The 25,780-nt window shown below is 44.3% G+C and overlaps 1 protein-coding gene across 1 annotated transcript; it reads left to right on the forward strand.

The window, feature by feature from the left end:
* Positions 1-139: 139 nt before the first annotated feature.
* LOC104016663 (beta-galactosidase-1-like protein 2) lies at positions 140-25,662 on the forward strand. The gene is made up of 19 exons (XM_087763406.1): positions 140-271; positions 4,521-4,718; positions 5,318-5,386; positions 5,704-5,799; positions 6,708-6,816; positions 7,128-7,220; positions 10,115-10,196; positions 13,353-13,417; positions 15,708-15,792; positions 16,829-16,966; positions 17,642-17,722; positions 17,956-18,062; positions 18,471-18,617; positions 19,036-19,107; positions 20,041-20,119; positions 21,347-21,434; positions 23,249-23,363; positions 24,307-24,423; positions 24,900-25,662. The coding sequence occupies exons 1-19, from the start codon at positions 189-191 to the stop codon at positions 24,984-24,986; spliced, it is 1,911 nt and encodes a 636-aa protein (XP_087619532.1). The 5' UTR covers positions 140-188; the 3' UTR covers positions 24,987-25,662.
* The last annotated feature ends 118 nt before the right edge of the window (positions 25,663-25,780 follow it).

The raw sequence follows: 25,780 nt of genomic DNA on the forward strand, positions 1-25,780 counted from the left end.
TGGGAGGCGCCGGCGGGGGGGAGAGGGCGGAGCGCGGCGGGCGGGCGGCCAATGGCGAGCGAGCGGCGGGCGGAGCGGCCCAAGGCGGCGGTCGGGGCGGGGGGGCGCGGCGGCGGTGCCGGCGGGCCGGGGCCGGGGCCGGGGCCGGGGCCGGGGCCGGGGCAGGGCCGCGGCGGCGGGCGGCTGCCATGTGGCCGTGCGGCGGTCGGCGGCAGCGCCGCCTCGGGGGCGTCGCGTTCCTCGTCTTCGTGCTGTGGCTGCTGCTGCGCAGGTGAGAGCCGGCACGGCTGGCGGGAGGGGGGACGCCGGGAGGGGGCTCCCGGGGCGGCGGGGAGAGGGCGGGCAGCGGGCTTGCACGCCTGCCGCTGCCCCGCCGCGCTGCTGGGCGCAGGCCTGCCGCCGCGACTTGGGTCTGCCGCCGAGAGCAGCCGCGCTTGGGTGGAAATCGGGGGAAGACGGTGATTAACTTCGTGCTTCCTTCTGGCTGCCTGGAAGGTGGCGGCGCGGCGGCCAAGCCACCTCTGACAGCCCGCGGGGGGGGCGGCGCTGACGGAGAGCGTGGGAAGGACCCGAGAGAGCAGTGCCACCTCCGTGCAGAAATGGTTTAAAAGCCTTAAAGAAATGTAGCGCGTAATATACGCAACTTCTTGTCTGCCATAAAAAGTAATGGGTAAGGAAAGACCAATTGCCAGCGCTATAAATCGGATTCTACGTTAGGCTAATGCTATCCCTGCCGACCTTGGCGCTCGTAAGGCTTTACATCATCGTGGCTCTGATGGATGATGCACGTTTGCAAATCAATCGCTCCCCCAGATCTAACCCATCTCTGAAGTGTCTCCGACGCGCTCGCGCCAGAGCTTCGTTTCCCTCTCGCTCCAGCCTCTTCTGGGTCTGGTCCTCTCCGGTCTGCGTCCCCGCCTCGTCGCTGGCAGCGCGGGCTGAGCGGCGCGGTGCCCACCTCTCCTTTCAGGACAGTGCGAACTTTCTTCTTCTGGTCCCGTTGGTAGGCTTCGGGCCAATATCCGTTCCTCCGTAGCCCACCCGTAGTAACAAGAAGTTATCCGAGGTTCTAGCTGCAATCCCGTGTGGTTTAGATCACGTTCATTTTGGGGGCGATGCTCCTTCCTGGACGAGCGTGTCTCATGTTATAGCCAGAGGTGTGTGTCTGCACAGTAGCTTCTCCGTGCCAACTGACAGAAGCTCTTCAGTCCCTGACAGCAGAGTGCTGGAGATGACATTCAGGCAAGGGAAGATGGTAGTTATGTTACCCCTCAGATCCTTTTTATAACTTGGATATTTTATAATGGCTTCTTAAATTCATAGTAGGAAGTTACTTGATCCTCAAAGCTATAGAAAAGCCTTGATAGATCTTTGCTTAATTAGAAGCAAAATTCTTTTATAGCTGGTCTTGGGTTTGTGCCACATACGTTCTTAGCAGAGATTTATTGCAAACTGATACCTGATAAAAGCACAGAAGTCTGGCTCCTGCAAGAGTGTATCTGTAAAACACCCTATCCATGGTACCCAGTGTTTTTCCGTGTGGCCCAGGTCACCTGAGAATCAACTGTACTGCAAAATGCCGTGGTCATTGTCCCAGCCGTGCTGAATGTGCACCTGGGGCTTGTCTGACCGACGCAGGACCTCGGTTGCCACAAGGCAACGAGTCGTGGGTCAAGGCAACTCAAAGCTTTCACTTTTCTCTGGCCAGAGGAAGCCCAGAATAAACAGCAAAGCCCTCTGAGGCAGGTCTAAGTAGAGCTTAGGGATTAACTGTAAAGTCCCTTGTCCTCTGAAGCGCGTCCTTTAGTATTGGCGAAGCAAGCTAATGGTCGCCGTGATTTTTCCCCTGTTTTGCCTTTCTTTTTCTTTTCTGTTAGCTTTTTCTCCCAACTGTTCTGGGTATGTGGTAGCCTGATACCAAAGCTAAATCTCTTATCTCATGCAGGGAGGACTTCAGCTAGGTTTTTGTTTTACAGGCATGCATGCCTTAGCGTAGCTGTCTGGTTTAGCAGTTAACTGCGACTTTCCTGTTCAGCTTCGAGTGTTTTGCACTTTGACTTACGTCTTATAAAGACAGATCATTTTGTTACGGACTAACTTGTCCAACCCAATTTCGAAGCTTCTGTTGTGGGGGAACTTGGTAATCTAATGCCATTTTTTTGCAGAAAAAGAGACTTCCCTGAAGCAGGGAGGAAATGGCTACTGAGGGACAAAGTAGGCCAGTAACCTTTAGCAAAGACAAAAAAAAGATTCTTTGCAACCTGTGCTGTCATTATAGAAGTGAGAAAAAAATCTACTGGGAGCTATACATTGCTCTCAAGAGGAAGCACAGAGCTGTAGAAATGCAGCTCAGGGCAACAGGATGAAGCTCTGCTGAGTCACAGAAGTTTTTTTCTGAAGTCACTTGAACAGATCCTAGTGAGAGATGTGGGTTTCAGGATATCCAGGATAATATGTTAAAAATATTGGGAGCCTGGGAACTTTCTACCAGTCCTTCTTGGTGAGAAAAAACACTGGAGATGGGGAGTTTTAAGGTAGGAAACTTGAAGGAAACTTGCCAACTAAGTTATGCCCAGGATTAAGAAGATGAGCTTAAGTAATTTGTTTATTTTTGTCTGGCTATGTATGCTTCCTGAGCACAGCCTTCACTCTGGCGCCAGTGGCAGTTAGCAGCACTGTTGTGTGCAGGGCTCGTTTAGGGCTTTACCTAGCTGAGAAGCAAATTGGAAACTTAGGTGTTTTCCAACCTAATCTTTAAAAATTGGAGTTTTGTGTCTCCAGACCCCTTTGAGCTTTGCACCAAGCAACAGAAGTAGATATAGCTGCAGTTTTGGGATCTGATTTGCAAAAGTGGCAATCTGTGCAAGATGTAGTTCTAGCAGAATAGAGGGGCAGGTAGCCATAGGATATCCTGTGCGTGGATTGAGAACCACCTCCCCTGCTGGTAAAATTCATAGTAATTCCTTGGGAGCAATGCCGCCGTTTCCTGGCCTCACGTCATCATTCTCTGGCTGTGCCTAGTGTCTTGTGTAGGTGAGCATTTTTGGTCCTGGTGCCATTCAGGCGGTCACCCTTTAATGTGGCAGTTAGGTATTTTGTGCTTATTTCTCCTACTTTGAGCTGCGCTATCTTCATAAAAGCTCTGTTATTACTGCACCACCTTCTGAATGGGATTTGTTACGATCTCCTTGCTCAGCACTATTTTTTGTAAATGGTTTGACAATAAATGCATGCGAGTGCTCATTGACTGAAGGCAGTGAATATCTAATCTAGACTTCCTTTTCCAGGTATTACCCATGCCTGCTGCCGGTTGTTTCAGAGCTCTGTGAGAATGCTGTGCTACACAGGTACCCTCTGTGCTTGTCAGCCAGCCCGTGCAGCATCCTGGAAGTCTTAGATTTAGTTCCTTTGTAGTCTCCTTGTCTTGTGTCGGAGGACAGGTAATCGCTGCAGGCTCCTGGTTAGCAATCCCTGTAGGCTGTGAGTTCTGAGAAGTCCTCACCCTCTGCTAATACCTGCTCTACACGTAGTCTAGAAAACAGCTGGAGGCTTAGGTGTTTCCCTCCTCTCTGAATGTGACATTTCTCTCAAATGTGTGGGTCACTCTTGCTTTCTTGAGATGGGAATTCATCCCTCGCATCTGGCTGTGATAACGTCTCAGAGGAACAAGCTGCTGTTGTCTAACAACTCCTTTGTGTATTCAGAGTTATGGAACTGGGATGGTTTGATGGAGGCAGCGTAACTGCTCTGGGTCTGGACTAGTTGATAAAACGTTTTCTTGGTTCAGCCAAAACGAACTGGGGAGTCATGTAAGGCAATAGGAGGTAGTTCCTTGCGTGCAGGAACTGACCCAAATGGAGCTGTGATGGCATGAGTATTGAAACTGGTAAGTGCTTTGCAACCTGGTATCTCCTTTGCTCCAGTTCTTTTGGGAAATAACATGTGAAGGAATTAATCTAAGCAGTAATGCGGGCAGAGGTAAGTTTGTGATGACAGCAGACCTCATCTTTCCTGAGTGATGAATGTAGTCCAGGAGTTTCCTTTAAATTAAGGAAAAGGTTCTCTGTTCACCGTGAACAGGTGAGGGTTCTTTATTTTTTCCATGCATTGAGTTGGAAGGCATCAGAGACCACGAGACATTCAGGGTAGCAATACTGAAATGCAGCTGCAAATCTTCTGTTTTCAGCAAGTTAGTTTCATGATCTCTGCCTGAGCGGTGGTACCTTTCAGTTGTAGAGTATTGCAGAGTGGCTTGGGGCATTCAGGATGGAAGCTACTAGTGAAATGAATATTAAATACACATCTTGGGCAGATCTTCCATCTGTTTTATAGTCTTCTGAAAAATCTATATGCTCTGTATGACAAAGGGCATGGTTTACTTAAGACGTAGGAAGGTCAGAGCTGATCCTGCCAGGTAGGGTGAAATGAGCAGCCTCTCTTAGGGGGCCAGATTGCTTTATGATAAGCACAGATTTCTTTACTAGAGAGTGGATGCTTATATATCTCTCTTTCTCTTCTAGGTTTAACTGGAGTGAGCTGATCCCTCTGCGGTTATGGGGGAGGACCCTAGGTTTGCAGACAGAAAACTCACAGTTCCTCCTGGAAGGCATGCCTTTCCGCATATTTGGAGGCTCAATGCACTATTTCCGAGTCCCCAGGGAATACTGGGAAGACCGCATGCTTAAGATGAAAGCATGTGGCTTAAACACCCTCACGACGTAAGTGTCCTCACTCCCTAGGCTCTGTCACGTGCACCTTGCAGCCTCTCTCCTCTTCCATAGTAGTTGGTGGGACTTCGTAATTAATTCCAGTGGGCCATAACAATGTCTTTCTGTACTTGTTATTACGAGAAAAGACAAAAGAGTAGTGGGGACTCAGGTTTTCTTTAACCATCACACGCTGCAGTATCCTCAAATACCGACTGGAACAGATTCCTATCAGACGTACTGGGAAAGTGCCTTCTTAATGCTGACCTGATGAGGAAGGGTCAGGCTCTGAAACAACCATTCAGCATGGCTGTGATTTAGAAGTTGCTCTGGTTTGGAGAATGAAAGATATACCTAGAGAGAGACGACATTTGGCGGTCTTGAGAAACTCCAATATTGCAGAGTACAGGAAAAGAGCGCAACAAAATAAGGACTTGTCAGAAAAGTGAAAGGCACAAATAACTGTAAATAGACACTTGTAATGTGTACATGCAGTAATCTCTGGATCTGTTACTGACGAAAAAAGGGAGTACGTAGTTTTTTTTCTGTGCTTCACAAATGCAGTGCTCTTTTCAGCCCTTCACCTCCACTGCCCTAACTCTGCATTTCAGGTACGTGCCGTGGAACCTTCATGAACAAGAAAGAGGGAAGTTTGACTTCAGTCGAAATCTGGATCTAGAGTATGTGGTACAGACAACTCTATTACTAAATACTCCTGTTTTGAGGGGTGGGTGTGCATGTCGGTTCTGGATGAAGATGTCATTTCCAGCTTCTGAAGCAAAGCCTGTACCTTGATCAGGCAATGGAGACTCTCAGTCCTTCCCCTGCTTTCTGGAGTCCTGGGAACTTACAGGTTTAGTACCAATCCAGCATAGTTGCTTCATCAAGTGATTCTCTTCTGGTTCTGGTACCTAAATTTCATGGTGATTGGTGTATTAGGAGTGCATGGAGTAGGGATTCTGCAGTCAGACACTAATTATGCTGTCTGGATCTCTAGGGCCTTCCTTTCACTGGCAGCTAAAAATGGACTGTGGGTGATTCTGCGTCCTGGACCTTATATCTGCTCTGAATGGGACCTTGGTGGTCTGCCCAGGTAAGTGTGTAAATAGTTCCGTGGAGGAAAGCGTTTGGGACTGTGGAAAAAACAAACAAACAAACCAAACCAAACCAAACCAAACCAAACCAAACCAAACCAAACCCTCGATTACACAGTTGAGCCTCCTTCAAAGACTTAGAATGGCTGGCTGTTAGATGGGAATATTTATTTCCTGTGTCCCCAAAGCAGGTGAAGACCCATTATGTTATTGAGCTCTCCTAAGCAGTACAGATAGTAAGCCTGGAACCAGAATATTTTTTGAGCAGTTATTCTTTAAAATAATAATTGTGTTATGGCATAATGGTTACAGCAAGAAAACAGAATTGTGGAAACCCATCTTCTATTGCTGTTGCAACTTGACTGTCTGTATAATATGAATAGTAGTATTTGCAGCTTGATGTAGGAATTTACTTCATCTTAGGTCCATTTTAAAAGTCCTACTAGAACATATGTACGATATGGCTGGCAGTAATAAAGACCCATAACTTTTCCAACCTCCTACTGCATTTTCTCCTAAAGCACACAGCTTGTTGGTAAGAGGCTTTGAGAGCTGAGTTGAATACGTCAGCATCGAGACTTGCCTGGTTACTAGATCCCAGTGGAACCAGTGCCAGGTTACATACCACTTGTTTTCCTTACCTTCACAGAGTATAAACCTCAGTGGAGACACTTGACAAATTTGGGGATTATTTCTTTTAATCTTTTCATTTCTCAGATAGCCTCACATGGTGTCATTCACTGGCTCACGATGTTGTCCATACCTGCACTGCGGGCTTAGCCAAGTGACACAGAAAGATCAGTGATTCCTGCCCAAATGCGACTTGATGTCAGTGGGTGGTGTTACCTCTGGCAGCCTTGACTGGACAGGAGACTCTAATAGATTCTGTTTGCTGCTTTTCTCATAGTTGGCTTCTGCAAGACCCAGAGATGCAACTGAGGACAACGTACAAGGGCTTCACAGAAGCTGTGGATGCCTATTTTGATCATCTGATGCCTGTTGTAGTTCCTCTTCAGGCAAGTACAATCCATTACCCTCTCTGTCCACAAGTGGGGACTGTCTGCACAGATGGTGTGAGCTGTGTGTAATGGCAGCAGGTTGAAGCAATAACAAATCTACGAGCTCCGTAGTCCAGTATGGACTGTAGTTGTCTGTGTCAGCTCTCCAGATCTAGCCGTTCGGTTATGCATAGACTTTGGGAGGATGAGAGGGTGGAGCTGAGTCCGTCTGAGACTCGTGCATCTTTCCTGCAAGCCAGTGCCCCTGTGATTTTGGTCCCTCTGATTAGAAATCATGGTGAACAACTTCTCCCTTTTGTTCCCAACAGTACAAGAAAGGAGGCCCCATCATTGCAGTGCAGGTGGAGAATGAATATGGTTCCTACGCCAAAGACCCAAACTACATGACCTATGTTAAAATGGTAATGTTGGCACATTTACTTGTTTCTGTGGTGAATCTTTTTCATAAACCACCTTCCTTATAGTATTTTCTTTCTTCTGAATAACTTTTGAACATGGCTTCAGAAACCCTTGAAAGCGTCAGTGCATAATCCAGCTGCATTTCCCTTGATGTTTCTTCCTGGAGTGGAAGAGATGGCATATGACCCTCTCAGTATTGATAAACCTGTGTTCTTATGTCTTCCAGAGAAGGGGGTGATAGGGAAATGGGGGAGTATCTGTAACACATAGCTGGCCTTGAAGAAGCTGTCTTCTGCTGGTCCTGTTTTGCTTCTCTTGATGATATTAGAGTAAGGTTTCTTTTTGTTTACTTTCCTGGGAGGAAGGTTTATGTGAACAAGCCACCAGCACACTCCTAAACTTGTGTCATCTGGAGCTCAGCATCAGGGAGGTTGATTTGCCTAATGCCTCCCTTACCCTTGTCAAACAGAGACTAGACTGTGGCCTGGCTCCTGCCTCTGAACCAAATGATAAAAGAGTTGGCCAGTGTCCAGGCAGGCCAGGTTATCCTGGTGGATCTAACATGAATCTGACCTGTTCATTTGCCCCCAGTACAATTGCAAGGCAGACAGTTAACAAGATCTGCAGTATGTCTTACAAGGTTCGTTGCTTAATTTCTTCTCACTGAATGCTTAAATGCGTCGCTGCACGTGAGAGAGGTTACCCATCCAGTGGCGTGTACATCTATAAATTGTATGTTCCCTGCTCTTCTGCTACAGCATGCTCAGATCCTTCTGAAACCGGTACCTCAGCTTCGCCCTGAGCATCCTGAGGTTAGCTCTGGCTCAGGTTGTCCTATTCCTCAAGGTATGCAGAGGCTCTTCAACCAAATAAATCGCGTGGCAGGAGTCCTAATCTGCTTAGAGTGGTGCCTGCTCCTGCACTAACTCCATCTCGTGGAGTGATTTAACATTGCTTAGAAGGTTAAATATGAAGCGTACATACGGACAAGTTAAAGAGTTAATTGCCGATCTGAACTGATAATATTAAAATTGTCTGTTCTATCTACAGTTTCCCTCCCTGTGTCCCACCAGTGGAAAGCACATAAGCAAATGGCTTTCAGAGCCTTAAATGAATAGGGCATAGAGGCTCTGTTGTGTCTGAACAGCGTGCCAACTCGGTGCTTGCTTTTCCATATCTCAGCGATGAAAGAGCTTGTGATGTTTCACAGACTTGTCAGAACAGATAATGTTTCCTTGCCAGGACTGTGGGTATATTTTTGCAGTGCTGTTTCGTCATATTCTGGTATTGTGTGCAACTTACATCTGAGGAAGTATATTATAGTGGTTAACGACGAAAATGTGGGAAAGCAGGATTTGCAGGGCTTCCTTTTTGGTCGGAGTGGGATCTAATGTGAGGTGGAGCTCCTAGTCTTTGCTCTGGTTTGGGCCTCGAGCTTTGAATGTGGCAAGTTGATTAATTCACATCTGCATCTAGCATATATGACAATGCTGCAATCTTCCTGGATTAATATACCCATTAAAAAAACCCCACAGCTCACACAAAACCTGAAATCCCCGTCCTTATCTCACTCTTTTGGGTGCAGTGCCTTTGCCTTCCAAAATGTCTAGGCCATGAAAGGGTGCATGGGCACCTCCCTCCCCACACAGTACATGAGCTGGGATTAGTTGCGCACACACCTGTGCCTGCCTCAGAAGCTGTTTCTATTCCTGGTTTCTGTGCTGCACCCTGAAATCCTGCAATGCATTTCAATGTGTGGCAGCTCTCTGCCATTTCTCCATTTTGCACTTACATCCAAAAGGAGGGGAAGAAACTTAGTATTAATGCAGTGCTCAAAGAATTATTGTAATAACATGTTATACATTCCAGTTCCCTCAGTAGCTGAATTTTGTCAGATACCAGCATCTGTTCAGGTATCAATTTAGTGATGATAGGTTGCTAAACTAACCAGGTTGTCTTAACTCTGAATTGGGTTTGTCTTTAAACTCCGTGTTGTAATGCTTCTCTAATGTAGACCGTGTGTGATGTTCAAGTCTACCCTGTGTGCACCGGGTGTGTAGGCATGTGCAATATGCAAAGGTTTCTTTAAATACACAGCAGACAAGTTGGTGCACGTGACATGGGTAACTCCTGTGTGAGCTGATGTGTCTTTATCACCATTTTACAGTTAGTAATTTAGAATTAAGAGACTGAAGGCTTGCTTTCAGAGCTCCTTGAAGCTGAGGGAGTGAACTCCAATGCAGGTACAGGGAAAAGAGGGGTTAATTTGCAACTAGGATTTCCTAACCTCTCCTTCAAACATCAGCCACTGTTCTGTAAAAAATATCTGTAAGAGAAAAATCCTAACGGGAAGAACCTTGTGTGTGCATATGCATATTAAAAACCTTAGAGTGCTCAGTGCTGTGGTACTGAAGAACCAGTAAATTAATTCAGACTTAACTATTCAAGAACATAGGTACCTGAACTGTCCTGTGATGGCATTCACTGGCAAAGCAGCTATTTTCTCCTTTCAGCTTCCATTGTTAGTCAGGAAGGGTGAGCTGCTTTTCTTGTTCTTCTTCCACCTGAAGCCCTGTTTTGATGGAAAGCAGTTAAGCTATTTATTGAACTGATCTCAGAAGAAAAAGATAAAATCCTGAAGTTTGATGCATCGCTGAGAAACCGATCCAGCTTTCTAAAACAAAATAAGATTTTTCAGTTGTCTTTAAGCTGGAAAAAGTAGGCAGGGAAGCTTCAGGAGGAATGCGAGATGTCACAGGAATAATATTTCTTACCAAGCCACTACCAGTTTCAAGCTATACTGAGAGAAGGTGATAATGTACTTTAATGCTTTAATATCCTGACAAATACTAAACTCGGGCTGTTAACACAATGGCTTTTCCTCTTTTTAATTTAGGCCCTGTTAAACAGAGGGATTGTGGAACTGTTAATGACCTCGGACAACAAGAACGGGCTGTCATTTGGCTTAGTGGAAGGAGGTACGTGCTTGTAGGAGAGCAAGGTAAGACTGTGTTCTTTGTGTGAGGCAGCTGATGAAATGTAGCCTTTGAATGAGAGCAGTAGGCTCCATTCGCTAAGCTGCACCCGTTCACTGGATTCTGTTTGTGGTAGGAGCTTCAGCCGCAGAAGAGGGACCCCCTTAGCTGGATGGTATACGCACAGAACAAACCCAGCCCTTCCCAGAAAGGTTTAGAGTGGTTTTTTTCAACACAAGGTGTAACACAGTGATGGCAGAATTCCTCCATGGGGAGGAAGCCTCTCTGCTCAAGGACATTAAGCGTGTGCAGACTAAATACTTTGCTGCCTTCTGTCTAGTATTGGGCATCTGGACTTCCCAATGAGGTTAGTCAAGAGATGGCAGCACCTAGCATTTATTGGTGTTGTTTCCACCAGATTACAAGGTTGAAAATACTACTTCTTACTGTTTCATTTGAATAGATATTAAACAAGTACCTCAGCAATTACTGATAGTAATAACTTATTCTTAAGATACCTGCTTTGCAATTAAAAAGAGAAGAAAAAAGGCCATCAACACCCAGATTCTGAACTCTAACATTCTGTAAGTTTAGCAGTAGTTTGTGGGACAGCCCTGTCTTCTCAGTGAGCTTGCTCTGGGGTGTGCAGCCTTTGGTAGGTAGGTAAAGGAGGGTATCAGATGTGCATAATGCAAAAGCATGTCCATTTTCCCTTTCCCTTTTAAAAAGTGTAATTCTATTAAGTGTTTAAAAAGCTGCTTAGCACCCTTCCTGCTTTTCACTTGAAGAAATGGAGGTACAGCTGTTGAGTTTCACTGCGCCCTAAATCTGACTGGGGCAATGCGATACTGATTTTCAGCTTTGCAGATCCAGTTCAGCCGAGATTGGCCTGTGATCTCTCCTGTGTTTCTGCCAGTTGCCTGCCTGAGTAGTAATTGCTTCCCTGAACGAAGTGTTTGTAGCGTGCAGTCTTTGAGTGCTCCTGTCATCACTCAGTAGTAAATACTGCTAATTTTCTAATCTCAGGCATGAAGATGATCAAAAGACAAGACTTTTCCCTCCTTTTTTTCCTTCTCTTATTTTTATTTGAAAGCACGAGAGGGACAAATTCAATAACTCTGAAGTCCATGGGCCTTCACCAGTACGGTGGTCTTCCCTGTTGTATTTTTTTGGAGCGCAGCAGTTTCCAGCCTTGACCACAGAGAGTCACTCTCTCCCTGCCAGCGAGCTGACATGCAGAAGGGCTGGTGTGGAAATCCCTGTCTAGCCCTCACCATCTTCTGTGGAAATGTTTACTGCCTCAGAGCTCGTTCTTGTTTGGAGTTGTCTTTTCCAGCGCCTTGCATGCTGAGAGCTCTTTGATACAAATTTGCCTTTTAGATGTCATAACAATCTGCTCATTAGAGTCAACATGTCAAGTAATCAGACACGTGGAATAACTAGGGCTCAAAGTGGTATAGCAGCAAGGTGGTTATGAAAGCGCTAAAAGAGGGAGAACAAAATCCACTGTACAAATGTGTTAAGAAAACAGAAGACTCCAGTATGGAGTCAAAAACTAATGCAGTGATTCTGTCACTTTGTTTGTTCTGTTCATCAGTGGTGTACCGATTTCTTTCCAAGAGGCATTTGTAGGTTCCCGTTAATGCCAGTAGTCAGTCTGGTGCTCTGCGGAGAAAACTGTCTGTCGTAGAAGGACCTGGGACTACAGCATTGTAGCCCTTGTTTGGTGGTTGCAGCACTGGGGATGAGGAGGAAAGCTTTTGTTGTCGGGGGTCCCCTTCGCTCATAGGTATAGTGGGATGTCCCATGCTGTAGGGAGAAAATCTCGGTCAGTCTCAGGGTACCTGTGCAGCTCCTGCAATCCTCCTCCCTTCACGGGCACAGTCAGTGGCAAGAATCCCAAACCAGGTGGCTCTAATCTGACCTGGTACAGCCTTTCTCGGAGCTGACGGGTGACAAAATAAAAACTCTGGTTTCCCTCCAGGCCATGGCTAAAGCACCATGGTGGAAAGCTGTGTGTGTATGTTAAAACTACCTGCTGTGGAAAGGACGAATAAGGCTTTGGGGGCTGGTTCTCCGCACCTTTGTACCATTTTCAATGGCGTGCTGTTAATCTGCATGAAGAGCAGAATTGGGCATGTTCACCTTCAGGATTGCCATCAATGCTAAATCCGTGTTTGATTTTGTTCTCCCACCATGTTTGCCTGTGCCAAATTCTTCAGCTTAGCACACTACATAGGTCAGCCTATTAAAATCAAGGTATAAATAGTGAGAAGTGAGCTTTTGCTTCTGTAAGTATTCTGTTTGAAGTGCTCTGTCTGACACAACTGGGGCTGGATTTGGTACCAGCTCTCTTGTAAGAAGTCAATTTTTAATACAGAATCATATCATTGCTCCTGCATTTTCAAAGTTTCTTGGGAGAAATATCATCAGTGTGACCGAAGGCTAGGAAAGTATGAAAATGGTTTAAATGCGTACCAGGGGCTGGGACACCGATACCATGTTAGAGTCTTCTAATGCATCAGCTCCTGCAGACAGGTCTTCCCACTCCAGTGCTTGAAGATCATGCAGCGACTTTCACTATACACGCAGCAAACACAAACTAGTTGCCGGTTCCCCCATGCTGCACAGGGCAGAAGCACAGATAAATCTTCCAATGACAATTTCTATCTGGTTCACTTGTACTGTGGTTTCTCTCACCCACCCCCACAGACATGACAAGCTGTAAGATATTGCCTGGGTAGCGATTCCTGCAGCTAAAGCCTGGGAGATCAGTGTGACATCCAGATATGACTTTCTAATAATAAGTTTGCTTTTATGTTGTGCCTTTTATCTGAGGATCTCCAAGTGCTTTACAGCCTCTAATTAAAGCTTGTGACACCCCATGAGCTGCTGTGACGCTCTCTCTTTCTAGTATCTCTGAACGTTAGAGCTAAAAAGATGGCCTGCAAGTATTCCACTGTGTGCTGCAATCCAGTTAGTTAGGTTCTGTATACTAAGTAAAGGCTTTGATGGGAAATTTCCGAGGAGGTTATATTGGTGGTTCAGAAGATGTTCCAGTTCCCCCTGAGCTTGTGCTGGGCTGATGCCTAAAGAGATGGTCCCCTAGGCATTTTGTACCTGTCTAAATTAATAAAACCCTTTTTCTTTTCCCAATAGCACTGGCCACTGTTAACTTTCAGAAACTGGAACCTGGGCTACTGAAATATCTGGACACAGTACAGGTAAAATGCAGAAAAACTTTGTTCACCTAGATTTTCCAGGACAGCATTAGAAATGAAACACTGACAGTCTATTTTGGTTTTGTGTGTTGGTTTGGATTTTTTTTTTTTTTTTTTGAACAAATGTTTGGGCTTCTTTCTCATTAGGCCAAATCCTTCTGGAATCAGTGAAAATACTTACGATGATTTCTCTGGAAAGTGAAAGTTTTAAGTGTACTGTTATCCAGCATCTTCTTAAAGGCTTTCCATTCAGCTGTGCCCTGTGGCCTGTGTTTAGCCATTAGGGGTTAGATTTCTTCAACTTTTCAAGTGTTGATACCCAATAGAATCCTACTTTGCAGTTGTCAGACCTCTGTCTTGAAGTTCAATCATCTTTTTTCCCAAACTCTTTTACCCTGATTCTGTGGATGCCATCAACAGCCTGTTTGAAAACTGTAGCCTTCAAATGCTGGGTGCTGATCTACTGCACTTCTTTCAGGGTACACTGTGATGGGTGTTCCAGTCACCTCCAATATCTCATATTCAGTGTAGATATGTAAAGTTGTATTAACGGCATGCTGCGCCAGAAGAGAGTATTGGCTCCACTAGGCATTTGGTCCTATTTCTGCTAGCACCTGCAGCAGAACCGATCAGAGGAACACTTTGATTTCAGATATGCTTCCACAGTAACTTCACAAAGCACCTTCCACACAGCGCAGTCCCAGGCTCTTCCTGCCTTCTCAGCAGCCCAGCCTACCTGGCATTTAACAGTGCTCACTGCAGAAAAGCATTCAAATTTAGCTTCAGCATCTTTAACCCCCTGTGCTGTCGGAGATGTGAATCAGGGACAGGGAATTGCCTAATGAACCCTTGATGTGAAAAGTATCTTGATTGTGTGATGAGGGAGTAGTGAGGGAATAACAAGTTTTGCTTTTTAGTGACAGGTTCTCTCTCTCTTTGCATCCTCCATCCTCTTCTTTCCCTGTTGCTCTGCTCGCTCCAAATGTCAGCCTGGAAAGATGTGAGCAACTGACATCTGCCCCTGGCCGTGATCAGTTCTCTTCTGATCTCTTCCCTTGGCTTTTGCCTGGACTGTGAAAGGAAGGCTTGCTGCTGGCATGCTGAACGTTGAATCCTACCACTTTAATTTGTTTTCTTTTCCTGTACAGGGAAAAGAGGCTCTGCTGCATGTGCTTTCGCCTTCTTTTGGTCTTACAAAATTCCCCAAACCCTGCAAATGAACAGAAGGCGGCACCTTCCCCACCAACTGAATACACAAATGTAATGTGGCCCAATAAAAGCAGCTCCTCCTTTGCCACACTTACTAATTAAAGGATAGGAAGCCTGTTATTCATATTTGTAAGGATTATGAAGCTATGTTATCTTTTCCTTGTTATGGTCTCTTATTCCAGAAGGTGAAAAAACTCCTTCTTTGACTAGTTTACTGGGGACAGATTGATTAAACATATTTCCAAGAGCTGGACTGAACCTGGCACAATTAGATTATTACAGGCACCTGCGGTTGTTTTCTCCTAATGGAACACGAGTTTCTTTAATGCCACTTACCTTGGCCATTTCATGTGGCATCAGATAAAGCCCCTATCAAATAAAGGGCAAAATTGCCTTGACTAGAAATAAATACCGTGAGCAGGGAGTGCCAGCCAGGCTGAGCACATGTTGTCCTGTCCAGTGTGATGGGGCCGGGTGGAATTCCACAGGAGCTAAGGGAGCTGGCAAGCGGTGACAAACGGGAAGCAATTGCTCTGTGTGCAGAGCCTTTTTAATGAAGACCTAATTCCTGCAAAGGCTAATTCTTTCCTGCCAACACCATATGTGGCATTAAAAAGGCATTAAGCTGCTAAGGTCTGCTGTTCCTACCTTGGCAAGCATTGGCCGTGGTGCACCTGCAAACTCTCAGCTGGCAGTGGCGTAGCTGATAAGCAGACATTTATAAATGTGTATTTCTAGCAGAAGCTGAACGGTGACAGTTGGTTTGTCTTTTTGCTACAGCTCTACCAAACAACAATATCCAGAACTGTGTGGTATCGCCCGATTGTGTGCCATGGTTTTTGCTTTGTGCCTAGCAGAGTGCTTCTCTGCTTTGCCTGCCTGTTCTGGGCATTGCTGGCCCACGGCATCTTGTTCCTCACTTGTTCAGAGCTCCTTAGCTGCTTTTTTTATGCCGACTTGCGAAGAATACGCTCTTGTAAACGATGTCACCAAACTGCATTTGAACAATGCTTCTCTAGAAGACAGGGATGAGTGCAAGACTGCCCTGTCTCCATTTTAACTCTTTGGTTTTGTTTTGATACAGAGAGATCAGCCAAAGATGGTCATGGAGTATTGGACCGGATGGTTTGATAACTGGGGAGGCCCTCACTATGTCTTTGATGCAGACGGTGAGCACCATATGCTGTTCTTGTAGATAGGAGAGTTTATCGTTTGGCAAACAGTCACAGGAAAATGACATGCAACGTCTTCAAATTTTCTGTCCTGCTGTAACCTTTGCTTTGTGTAAGTCTTTGTAAATGAATAATCTCTCAGTGAGTGGGTCACGTTGCCGTGCCTTGGATTTTCTTTAGTAGTGTTAGTAAATCAATTTTTTTCTTTTTATTCCTCGAAGAGGGACTCTGTGGGGTGTGTGGAGAGCCAAACATCTGAAGATATTAGTGTCAATGTGTCCTAAGGCCTTGTTCTACTCTATGTTGATTTAAAAAATGCAGCCCAGTGATTTAAATCATCTCTTTCACCTCCTGAGCTAATGTAAATCCTGTGAAGACTTTATTTATATTTTGTAAAAACATCACAAGTTTTATGAAACCTCCATCATAACGACATTACTTGTCTAGTGACTAAACACTCCTCATTGAGAGGATTATTTTACCTTCTGTGGGAATATGGTGAACTTAAGCCTCTTGCAAGTATAGCACCTTCTGAAAAGTATCAGTTTTTTTCTAGTTTAAAAGCTCATTAGGAAGGAAGACAAGTACTAACAAAAAAAATCAACAACCCCAGAACCTCCAGGGCATCTTAAGTACAGAGAAAACAGAGCTATATCAGACTATTTTAGTGACTCTCTTATCCTCCTGCAATTGTCTTTGTAATTGGGTCATTGGTGTGTTGAATTTAGGAGTCTGATTGAGTAGTCCGTACAACTCTTCTGCTTAAAGGCAAAATTCCTGCTCAAGTACATGAGCTTTACCTGTTTTCACCTATAGGAGAGGTATATTTCCATGTATTAATATCTCCTGATATGTCAGTAGACGTGCTGCCCTTACTGAGGGCAAAATACAAATCACAATACAAATCACTGTAATTACACAGGCGTGACTGACTGACAAGGACCAGAATGTTTGTGTCTACTTTGAATTATTGGAAGAGTGTTAGCCTAGCTTCTTGGTCTGTGGCCTTCCTGGCACTGCCCTTCCTTTACAGAAATGGTGAATACTGTAGCAAGCATCCTCAAATTAGGAGCATCCATCAATCTCTACATGTTTCACGGAGGCACCAACTTCGGCTTCATGAACGGTGCTTTGGAGGCTGATGAATACAAGTCAGATGTCACCAGTTACGGTGAGTTTTTTTTCACTGCCTTGCCCGTGCCCCTATTGTGAGAGTACAGCTCAGACTACCCTTTGGGCTAGTTACAGTTGATAGAAGCATTGAGAAATGATCAGTACAACCACTTTGTCATGGATAGATGAGTTGGAATATAGCTCAGAAGCACATGCCTGTCTAAAAGGAGGCTTACATTAGTGTTTCCTATTTCCAGACCCATTCCAGGATATGGAGGATCCCCTCATTCTGAACTGGGAATAGAAGGTGCAGATGATGACTTTGTTTCATGTTATCTCCATGCTGGCTCTTCTTTCTAGTGAAAGATGGTTATCCAAGACAGTTCCGTTTTTTAATTTTACCAAGTGAAATTGTACCGTAAAAGCTCTTTTCATCCCAACAGCCCTTTGTTAAAATTGTTAATTGTTGACTTAATCCTGTGTGAAATTCTGGATATATCCAAATTAGATCTCCAAAAGTATGTTACTCCTTGGTGAGTGGCTCCTCTCCAAATTAAGCGACTCTATGCTTGTCTAGCTACATTCACACAGATAAAAGTGTACAGGTTTCCATAATATAGACAGTGCCAAGAAAATTGTGTCTTGGGCTTTTACTTCTTTGATGACAGTGTACATGAAGGCTGTCCCAGAGCTGCTGTATTTTTTTTTTAAAACATATGTGCTGCTTTTTCAGATTATGATGCTGTGCTGACAGAAGCTGGAGACTATACATCCAAATTTTTCAAGCTCCGACAACTCTTCAGCATGATCATTGGTAATTATGAATCCAAGAACCAAAATACTGTTCTACCTACAGCGTTAAATCAGAGACTTGTTTAAACTGGCCCTTCTGCTGGAGCCCTGTAACTCTGGTTGGTTGACTGGCTGGGTGCTTTTTCCAAAAGATGGGAGGGAGGACCAAAGGAGGTCTGGAGGGGCCTTAAATCTGTGTTGGCTTTTTGCATCTGGAATAGTTTTTCCATCTTTCTCTTTCTTTTTGCATCACAGGCCAGCCTCTTCCTCTGCCTCCCATGATTGAAAGCAAGGCATCATATGGTGCGATCCTGTTGCATCAATATATCTCTCTCTGGGATGCGTTACCATCTCTTTTACAGGTAGTACTACGAATTTTAATGCATCTCGGTACTAAAAGGCATCACCTCTTAGGTGGAAAAGGCTATTACTGCACTGGCTTGCTGTCCCATGAGGATAAGGTTGGGGAATGTTTTATCAAGGATATGCAAAGGAGGCAAATCTTTTATCTCACCTTTTTTTACTGCTACTTCTGTTCTCTTGCAATTCCAGTTTTGCAAGTCTTTGGCTCGCTTTTCTGGTACCTTGTCTTCATTGCTGTAGCTTTCATAGAGTCATAAGGTAACTCAGGTTGGAACAGACCTCTGGAGGCTTACAGGGTAAATGTAACCTGTGGCAGAGTGAAACACCTATCTTAAATGAATTGCCTCTATGTGGCCTGTCAATGCTGAGAGGCCACTTCTGCTGTTAAATTTGTTTCTCCTTTGCAGCCCATTAAGTCAGAGTTTCCTGTTAACATGGAGAATCTGCATCTAAATGATAGCAGTGGGCAGTCGTATGGATATGTACTCTACGAGACTGTCATTTTTGGTGGTGGACATCTGCATTCAAGGGACCATGTCCGTGACCGAGCACAGGTAAGGAGCAGAGGGCAACTGTGACTAACTTCAGTCAGATATAAACACTTTGGTCTTGGCAGCTAGGCAGGAAATGGGTCAACCGCGAAGGAAAATGTGAAGTTTTAGATTAGAAGTGTGATTCGCTCTTTTTAGTTCTCAGCTAAGCCCCAACCCTCATAATTTGTAAATTAGCTTGAGGTTCCAGTCTACTAAAACTTACAATATCTTTAAACATTTCAATATTGAATGTTCTGAGAAATGTTGTGATTTTTTTTCCCCATCTAGACTGAAATCAGTGACACAGTTACAGACGCTGAGTTCTAGTTTCAAGTAGAGACAATTTCCTCCGCAAATACAACTTCAGTAACCTACGCAACACATGATTATAGTATAATTGATGAGAAGTTGCTCTCTTCTCTTGTGCTCTGTTCTGCAGGTGTTTGTTAACACCATGTATGTTGGTGAGCTGGACTACAACACCGTGGAGCTCTCCCTTCCTGAAGGACAGGTAACTAATTGGAGATGGCTCACGGCAATAGTATCTGGATAACAGAACCAAGACCGCTAAAGAGGCACCTCCCACCTAATCCAGTTAACTAGCTGGTACGGTAGCCTGATACAGGGAACAGTTGTTATACCCTAATTAGACACTATTTCACTAGTGCAATACAGCGTGATTTCACTGCCAAGTTACTATTTGTGATTAAGAAGTGGTTTTTTAATAGTTTTCCATGGATAAAATTCAAGTCACTGTAGTCCTTGCTGCACAAAATTTGCCAGCCTTCCTGCCACATCCACAACTGTAGACATTGAGTACCGGTACCGTGTTTGTGCAGATTAAGTCCGTGTAGGCTTCATCTTCCTTAGCACAAAGCAGGTTTTAAGGGGGTTTGGGGGCTTTTGCACCTTTTGGGTCTCAAATGAAATGAGGGGGAATGTCTCTCTTTAGCTCTGAGAGTAGTCTTACCCTGGCAGAAGTTGGCAGAGGGACTAGTATATTGATTGAATGCATGTCAACGGATCTGTGCGTGGCTCCTAGGAGTAGGTGAGTGGGTGTATATACTAGTTGTTCTTATGACTTGTGGGAGAGCTATATGACATAAGCCTGTACTATGTCAAACTCCATTTCTGGCTCTGTGGGTGATATCAAAGTGGTACTTAAAAATTCAACAGAAGAAAAAGAAAACTTTTATGAAAAGGCCGAGAGTTCCTCAGTGGCATAACTATCTGCAGTAGCTGAAAGATATGGGGACACTGTTCTGTCACATAATCCAGAATTTTAAAGTAAACAGATAAATTGCAAATGCCAAAGGTATTGGTGCCACCTCCCCTCTTAAACACCTCTACTGACCTCTGTTAACCAAGCATTATGGCTGATACAGCACATGCTGTGCACTGGTCCAGCTGATGCTCTTCCTTTTGTTTTTTTTTTTTTTTACAGGGATTCAGGCAGCTAAGACTCTTGGTAGAGAACCGCGGTCGCGTCAATTATGGCCTGGCATTGAATGAACAGAGGAAAGGTAAGTTAAGTTCTTTGTTCTCAAATTGTCCTACATAGTTCTCTGAGTTTAAACATTGTAGAACTGTCTTTCTTGTGTGCTTTACACAGAACCAAACTGAGGGCCCAATACAGCTATCGTAGCGCTAGCCAAGACTACCATCTGGGAGTTGGTGGGAAACGGTATGACGGAGGGAACTTGTTAAAAAACACAGTTCATCACCCCCTGCCTGGAGCGATGGTAGATGAAGAGTAGTGGCTGCTTGATGGCTTGCCTTAAGGCTTCTTATTTTATAGGGGTACAACTAAACCCAAGGCATCAATGAATCTTATTCTGCTCTGGAGTTGCTAGGTGATGTTAGGGTACCCTTTCTCTTGCTCTGTGAGCATGTTACTTCGCAGGGAAAGAAGGAAAGTACCTTTTTTAATCTGTGTTTTCTCCTGGGTGTTTGATATTGGAGGATCACAACATTTAAAAACTCACACAACATGAAGAGGAATAAATTGCATCCTGTTGAGCAGAATTTACTAAAATGTTCAACTCTATCACACACAATTGTGGAGCTGGAAGAGGTCAAAACCCCAGGATTCTATTTTAGTGGGGAACTGTATGCAAAAACTGTACAAAATGGACTAATGGAGTTAGGCACATGACTGTACTAATTTTTTTTTACTGCAGAAGAGGTGCATAAAGCCTCTGTGCTGCTTAGGCAGTCTCAACTGCAGTCCTGTAATTAGGAGGCTGGATTAGGACTCAGGCTTTGCCTGCTACATGGAGAATAACTTTATCTAACTAGAGAGTGCTAAAGGTAAATTACTCATTAAGGTGTCTTAAGATCCTTGGATGAAAAGCACTGGATCAGCACTGGACATTAGTGCTTGCCCGTGTTATATTTTGCTGTGCCTATTAGAGAAGTAACTGATCTACTGTTTTAAAAACAACTATACATGGACAGCTAACTAAAAAACAACAACAACAACAAAACCCCATCTGCTGCGTGTGCCAACAACGTTTTCTGCTTGGAGGGTGTTTAATGGCTTGGTGAGTTGAAGCAAAGAAGAGAGTGGAAAGGCCAAAGTATAGTAATGTTCCCCACTCAATCTGGATGAGCAATGGGACCATATGGACTCTTAATTCCATTGCAGAATGTGGCTGCTTTCCATCTCCTGCTGTTCCTCGCATTCAAATAGGAAAATCTATCAGCTTTAGCTGTTTTTCAACTCTTCATTACCCCCATTGCTCTTGCAGGCTTAATTGGTGACGTCTTCTTGAATAAAACCCCCTTGAGGAACTTCAAGATTTACAGTTTGGAGATGAAACCTGGCTTTATGAAAAGGTTTGTGGGATCTGAAAATTTTTTCTTCCTCATTTGAAACCAACTGTTTACCAGCAGTACAAAATCTAACAGGTAGCAGTGAAATGTAGCAGAAGGGCAACACAAGGTAAAAGTAGGTAGGTAAATTTTTGTACCGATAAGTTCCTTGCTGATAGTTTTGCCCAAAATAGTGCAGAAAATTGCGCCACTTTATCATACCATTATTTAGGGGTGAACTGTATTCCACCTGTGGAGGATTTAAAGACTTCCTCACAGCCTGTACAGCAGGGTTAGATCGAGTAGGTAAAAGCATGGCTTACCCAAAGGGGTGGGTCCCAACACACCCACATGTTGAAGAGGTTTGTATCTTTCTTGAAATTAGCAATATGGCTGATATATTTAGCAATTCAAACTCGCAAGGGATGGATTAATTCTAGGAAGCTACTAATAGTACATTAACAAGTCCAGATGGCTTCCTCTCTTTTAAGTTATTTTGCTTTAATTCAAGAAAGACTGAAAAAGAAATCTAGCAGGGGTAAGTCAGGGAGCCTCCGTTAGTAGATATAGAAAACCTTAGCAAACGTTTAAGGCAACAGATGCCCTATGGACTCTGGCCATGATCCAGAGAGACTTGTTCCCGGTTATGTTGTTAATACCAGAAAGTAACACATGTGCATCCCCCAAGATATCACAGCTCCTGCATTTTGTGTAGGAAGGAAAGAGAGGCCATGTTAGAGTGAAATGGCTTTTAAAAGAAAAAAAGTCTACATTTTGAAATTTCTAAGGACAATGTTAACTGGTGCTGGGGGGCTACTTGAAGGATTCTTATTGATGGGGTAACTTGCATAACCTTTGACTGCAGGGTTTTAAAAGAATATTTCCAGCGAGGAACAATAAAGCAAGTGAACTGCCGTGCCCAAACAAAAGCCAGATTAGTCAACACTACAGTCAGTTACTGGCAATTGACCAGTAGCAATGAAACACAATCAGCTTACAGTCACTGTGTAGGAGGATGGAGCGCATGGTATTGTGAAAGGAATTGTCGTAGGCTTTTAGTTGAATAATTCAGTAGCAGTCAAGCTGCACTGGATCAATAACTTCCCTGAATCCAAGAGATGTAGTTCATAAGGGTCGGAGGGAACATGTTCTGCAGAAGCTCAAGGCTTCTGTGGGACTTCTACACTCCTTATTTTCTCTTCTGTTTGTCCCCTGCTCCCAAATTGTTGCCACAGGTAAGAAATAATGCCAGATTGAACCTAATTGCTGCAAACGTGCAAGGATGTGTTCATGTTCCTCGACAGGCACATGGGCAGGAATGTCTGTTTTGAATCCTATCAATTCTGCAGGTTTTCCTTTAGCCTGTGCAAGCCACGTGCATTTAAAGCTTGCACTGTGGCACTGTCATATCTGAAGGAGGATGGGCCCTTCAGCAGCCAACATGAAGCAGAGATTTTTACGTTGCTGTAAAGTATTAGAGATGGCGATATCCTTTTCTTCTACCAGAAATTGGCCTATCAGTGATATGGCAGGCATAGGATAATGAAGACTGAGACATGTACCACCAGTACACTTATCTTAAGCGGAGGGGAGAGATCAGCTAGGTGCTTGCCTTGAATGTTTACATGAGATAAACACTTCATCCCTTTGCAGCATGAAGAATATTACCTTTAGGCCCTACTACTAGAAAGCAACTGCTTGACATTCCAGGCACGCAAGGAAATAGCAACCTTGTTGTAACAACATCCATCCGCCATTGTAAGCAGAGGTTTGAAATGATCTTGAGATCAGTGTTGTCTCTCAGCGCTTCCCTGCTGTGTTTGGTCCTTCTCTTACAGCTTGCGACATGTTGCGGGATGGAGTGCAGTCCCAGATTACTTTGTTGGTCCGGCTTTTTTTCGCGGAAGGCTGTGGATAGAGCATCAGCCACAGGACACTTTCTTGAAGCTACAGGCAAGTCCTATTTTTCTTTCCCCCCTATTTTTTCTTGATCAAGATTTTTAAAAAGCTGATTAGAGACACACTTGTGTAATAGCTCTGACTGAGCTCTTGTTTTATAGTCTGTAGTTTTGTAGTCTTCCTTGGATCTCGGAGAAAGAGAATTATTTTGAGGGTGTAGAAGTCTTCTCAAGCTGGCAGGTAATTCTGTTCAGTCTGTAGTGGTCCTGATGAGGAAACACGTGCAATACTGACCCTGCAGAGCTGCTAATGAACAGTTAGTCTTTTTTACTGACATACAAATGCTATTTCTTTTCTAGTTGCAGAGGAGTAGTAGGCACAAAAAAGAAGAGAGGCACTAGTTTTATCCCTGCCTCCTCAATGTGGTATGAGAAGAGTCACTTCTTTGTAGACATGGCATGAGTTAGCTTTCACATCTTCCTTCTGTGGAAAATTGCTGCTCTTGCATAGAACTTAAGATGAGATATTAAGCATTATTAAACTTCCTCCTCCGATTTCACTCCCTTAGAGCCAAGGTTCATGCCAATCATTATTGTACTGCTCACTTTTCCATTTATACTTTGTTGTAAATTATGCTAGTCAGTAGCAATACAGTATTTCTGTCACCTGGGAAATAGGTGAGGGGAGATATTCTATGCTTGGGAAGAAATAGATATGTCTGCTCAAAAGGATGAAGTTTCCTGTACAAGCAGGAATCATGAATTGCACATTTCTGAAAGCTTTATCCTTTTAATTAGTACATTAAGGATAACTCCTGTTCAACAGGGCTTACTTAAACGTTCATGGCTTCAGGGAGGTTGCACGGGGAAAGCAAGCAGAAAACCTGCAGAAAGTGGCCTGAAAGAATGCAAGCGTGAAAGTAGACTTAGTTTCCTGTGGGGATGCTGACTAGGCAATACAGCTGCATCAGTAATTCTGTGTACTGTCGCCATTCTAGGGCTGGGAAAAAGGAGTTGTGTTTGTCAATGGTCAGAACCTGGGCCGCTACTGGAAAATTGGACCTCAGGAAACACTCTACCTTCCTGGCCCCTGGTTATGGAAAGGGAGCAATGAGGTGAGAGGCTTTGGTGGGATTTCTCTTTGCTTGTTTGTATTATTAAAAATCCTGCTCCCAGTCACGTGCCAAAGAGCTAGACATATACGGTATATTAATTACCTATCTCTAGCTGAAAACCAGTGCAACAGAGAGGAAGGAGACTGTTATCTCCCAAGATCTGTGAAAATTAGGGAAGGTGCTGCTCTAAAGCTGGCTATGGCTCTGACGGCCATTAAGACATGATGAGGATGGCAGCTAAACATCAAAGCACTGCATCAAGTTCAAAATCAAGACAAACCTGATTTGGTGCTGGTTCATTTTCTGCATCATGTGGCGCTGAAGAAGAATCACAGTTACTGTTCAGACTCAATTGATTGATCTCCTTAAATGATGCTTCCTTCCCCTGCTGTGATTGTATGCCTTTTCCTCCTAAAAATATTTAAAGTAACTCAGCCTTTGTATGAAGAAACTTTATATATCCCTCTCTTCTGCAGATTGTCATTTTTGAAGAACGCACTGCAGGACGGATAATACAATCTGTCGACATACCTTATTTAGGAAGGACCCAGTACGTGGACTGATGAGAGCTTCTTTCCCATGTTTGGTTTATCTTGAATATTCCTGGTTGCATGTCTGGGGACACAATGGCCCAGGTACTTGGGCATGATAATTTCTACTAGACCCAGGTAAAGAATTTGCTCTTTGGCAGTAAGTTCAGAAGAGAGAATGGGCCCCGAAGGAACCAGAGTCCATTGTTTCATAGATGGATGCAGAAGCTCATCTCCCTGCACTACTGAGGACCCACAGCTTGGATGGCTGCGCATGATGTTATGGACTGTTTGGTGAATGTGGGGGAGTAAAAAGGTGCTGGAGACAGGAGGGGGGGAGAGAGAGAGAGAGGGAGAGGGAGAGAGAGAGAGAGCGCGCACGAAGGAACTGAAGCCATCTGAACTGAAAGCTGAGCTCAGCTCTCCAGTGACTTTAAAAATGTGTTATTACTGGCCTCCTCATTTTTATAATTAGATAGGGAGAAAATAGTTGGTGAACATGTGAGTAACCAGGTGTGGAAAAACATTTTGTTGTGCTTCCAGGCAGAATTTAGCAACTCCCTTTGCGAAGAGGGCATTACTTGTTCACTTGTTGGAAGCCAAGTTGGTTCTCAAATGACTTTAATTTGAGCTTTTTTCCCCACTAAGTTTTACTATGGAGGTTGTCTCTCTCTCAAAAAGGGAAAAAAAAAAGTTTTTAAAAGTGAAATGTGTTTTGTCCTCTGTCAAATAGGTCATTATGTTTCAGGCCAGGCAGGAATGAGAACTTCCAAGGAGGAGGTGCAGGAGGAGAAAAGGACAAGTTAGTCTTCCAGTCATCCCTCCAC

This window comes from Nipponia nippon, unplaced genomic scaffold (genome assembly GCF_047370975.1).
Source record: "Nipponia nippon isolate SJK-2023a ecotype South Korea unplaced genomic scaffold, ASM4737097v1 scaffold_28, whole genome shotgun sequence".
NCBI classification, from domain to species: Eukaryota; Metazoa; Chordata; class Aves; order Pelecaniformes; family Threskiornithidae; genus Nipponia; species Nipponia nippon.

Bases quoted from the DNA above. Each gene is read 5' to 3' on its own strand.
- LOC104016663 (XM_087763406.1), top strand. From the start codon at position 189: ATGTGGCCGTGCGGCGGTCGGCGGCAGCGCCGCCTCGGGGGCGTCGCG. The intron at 5,800-6,707 runs GTAAGTGTGTAA...CTTTTCTCATAG, and splicing joins GACCTTGGTGGTCTGCCCAG to TTGGCTTCTGCAAGACCCAG. The intron at 24,424-24,899 runs GTGAGAGGCTTT...TCTCTTCTGCAG, and splicing joins TATGGAAAGGGAGCAATGAG to ATTGTCATTTTTGAAGAACG.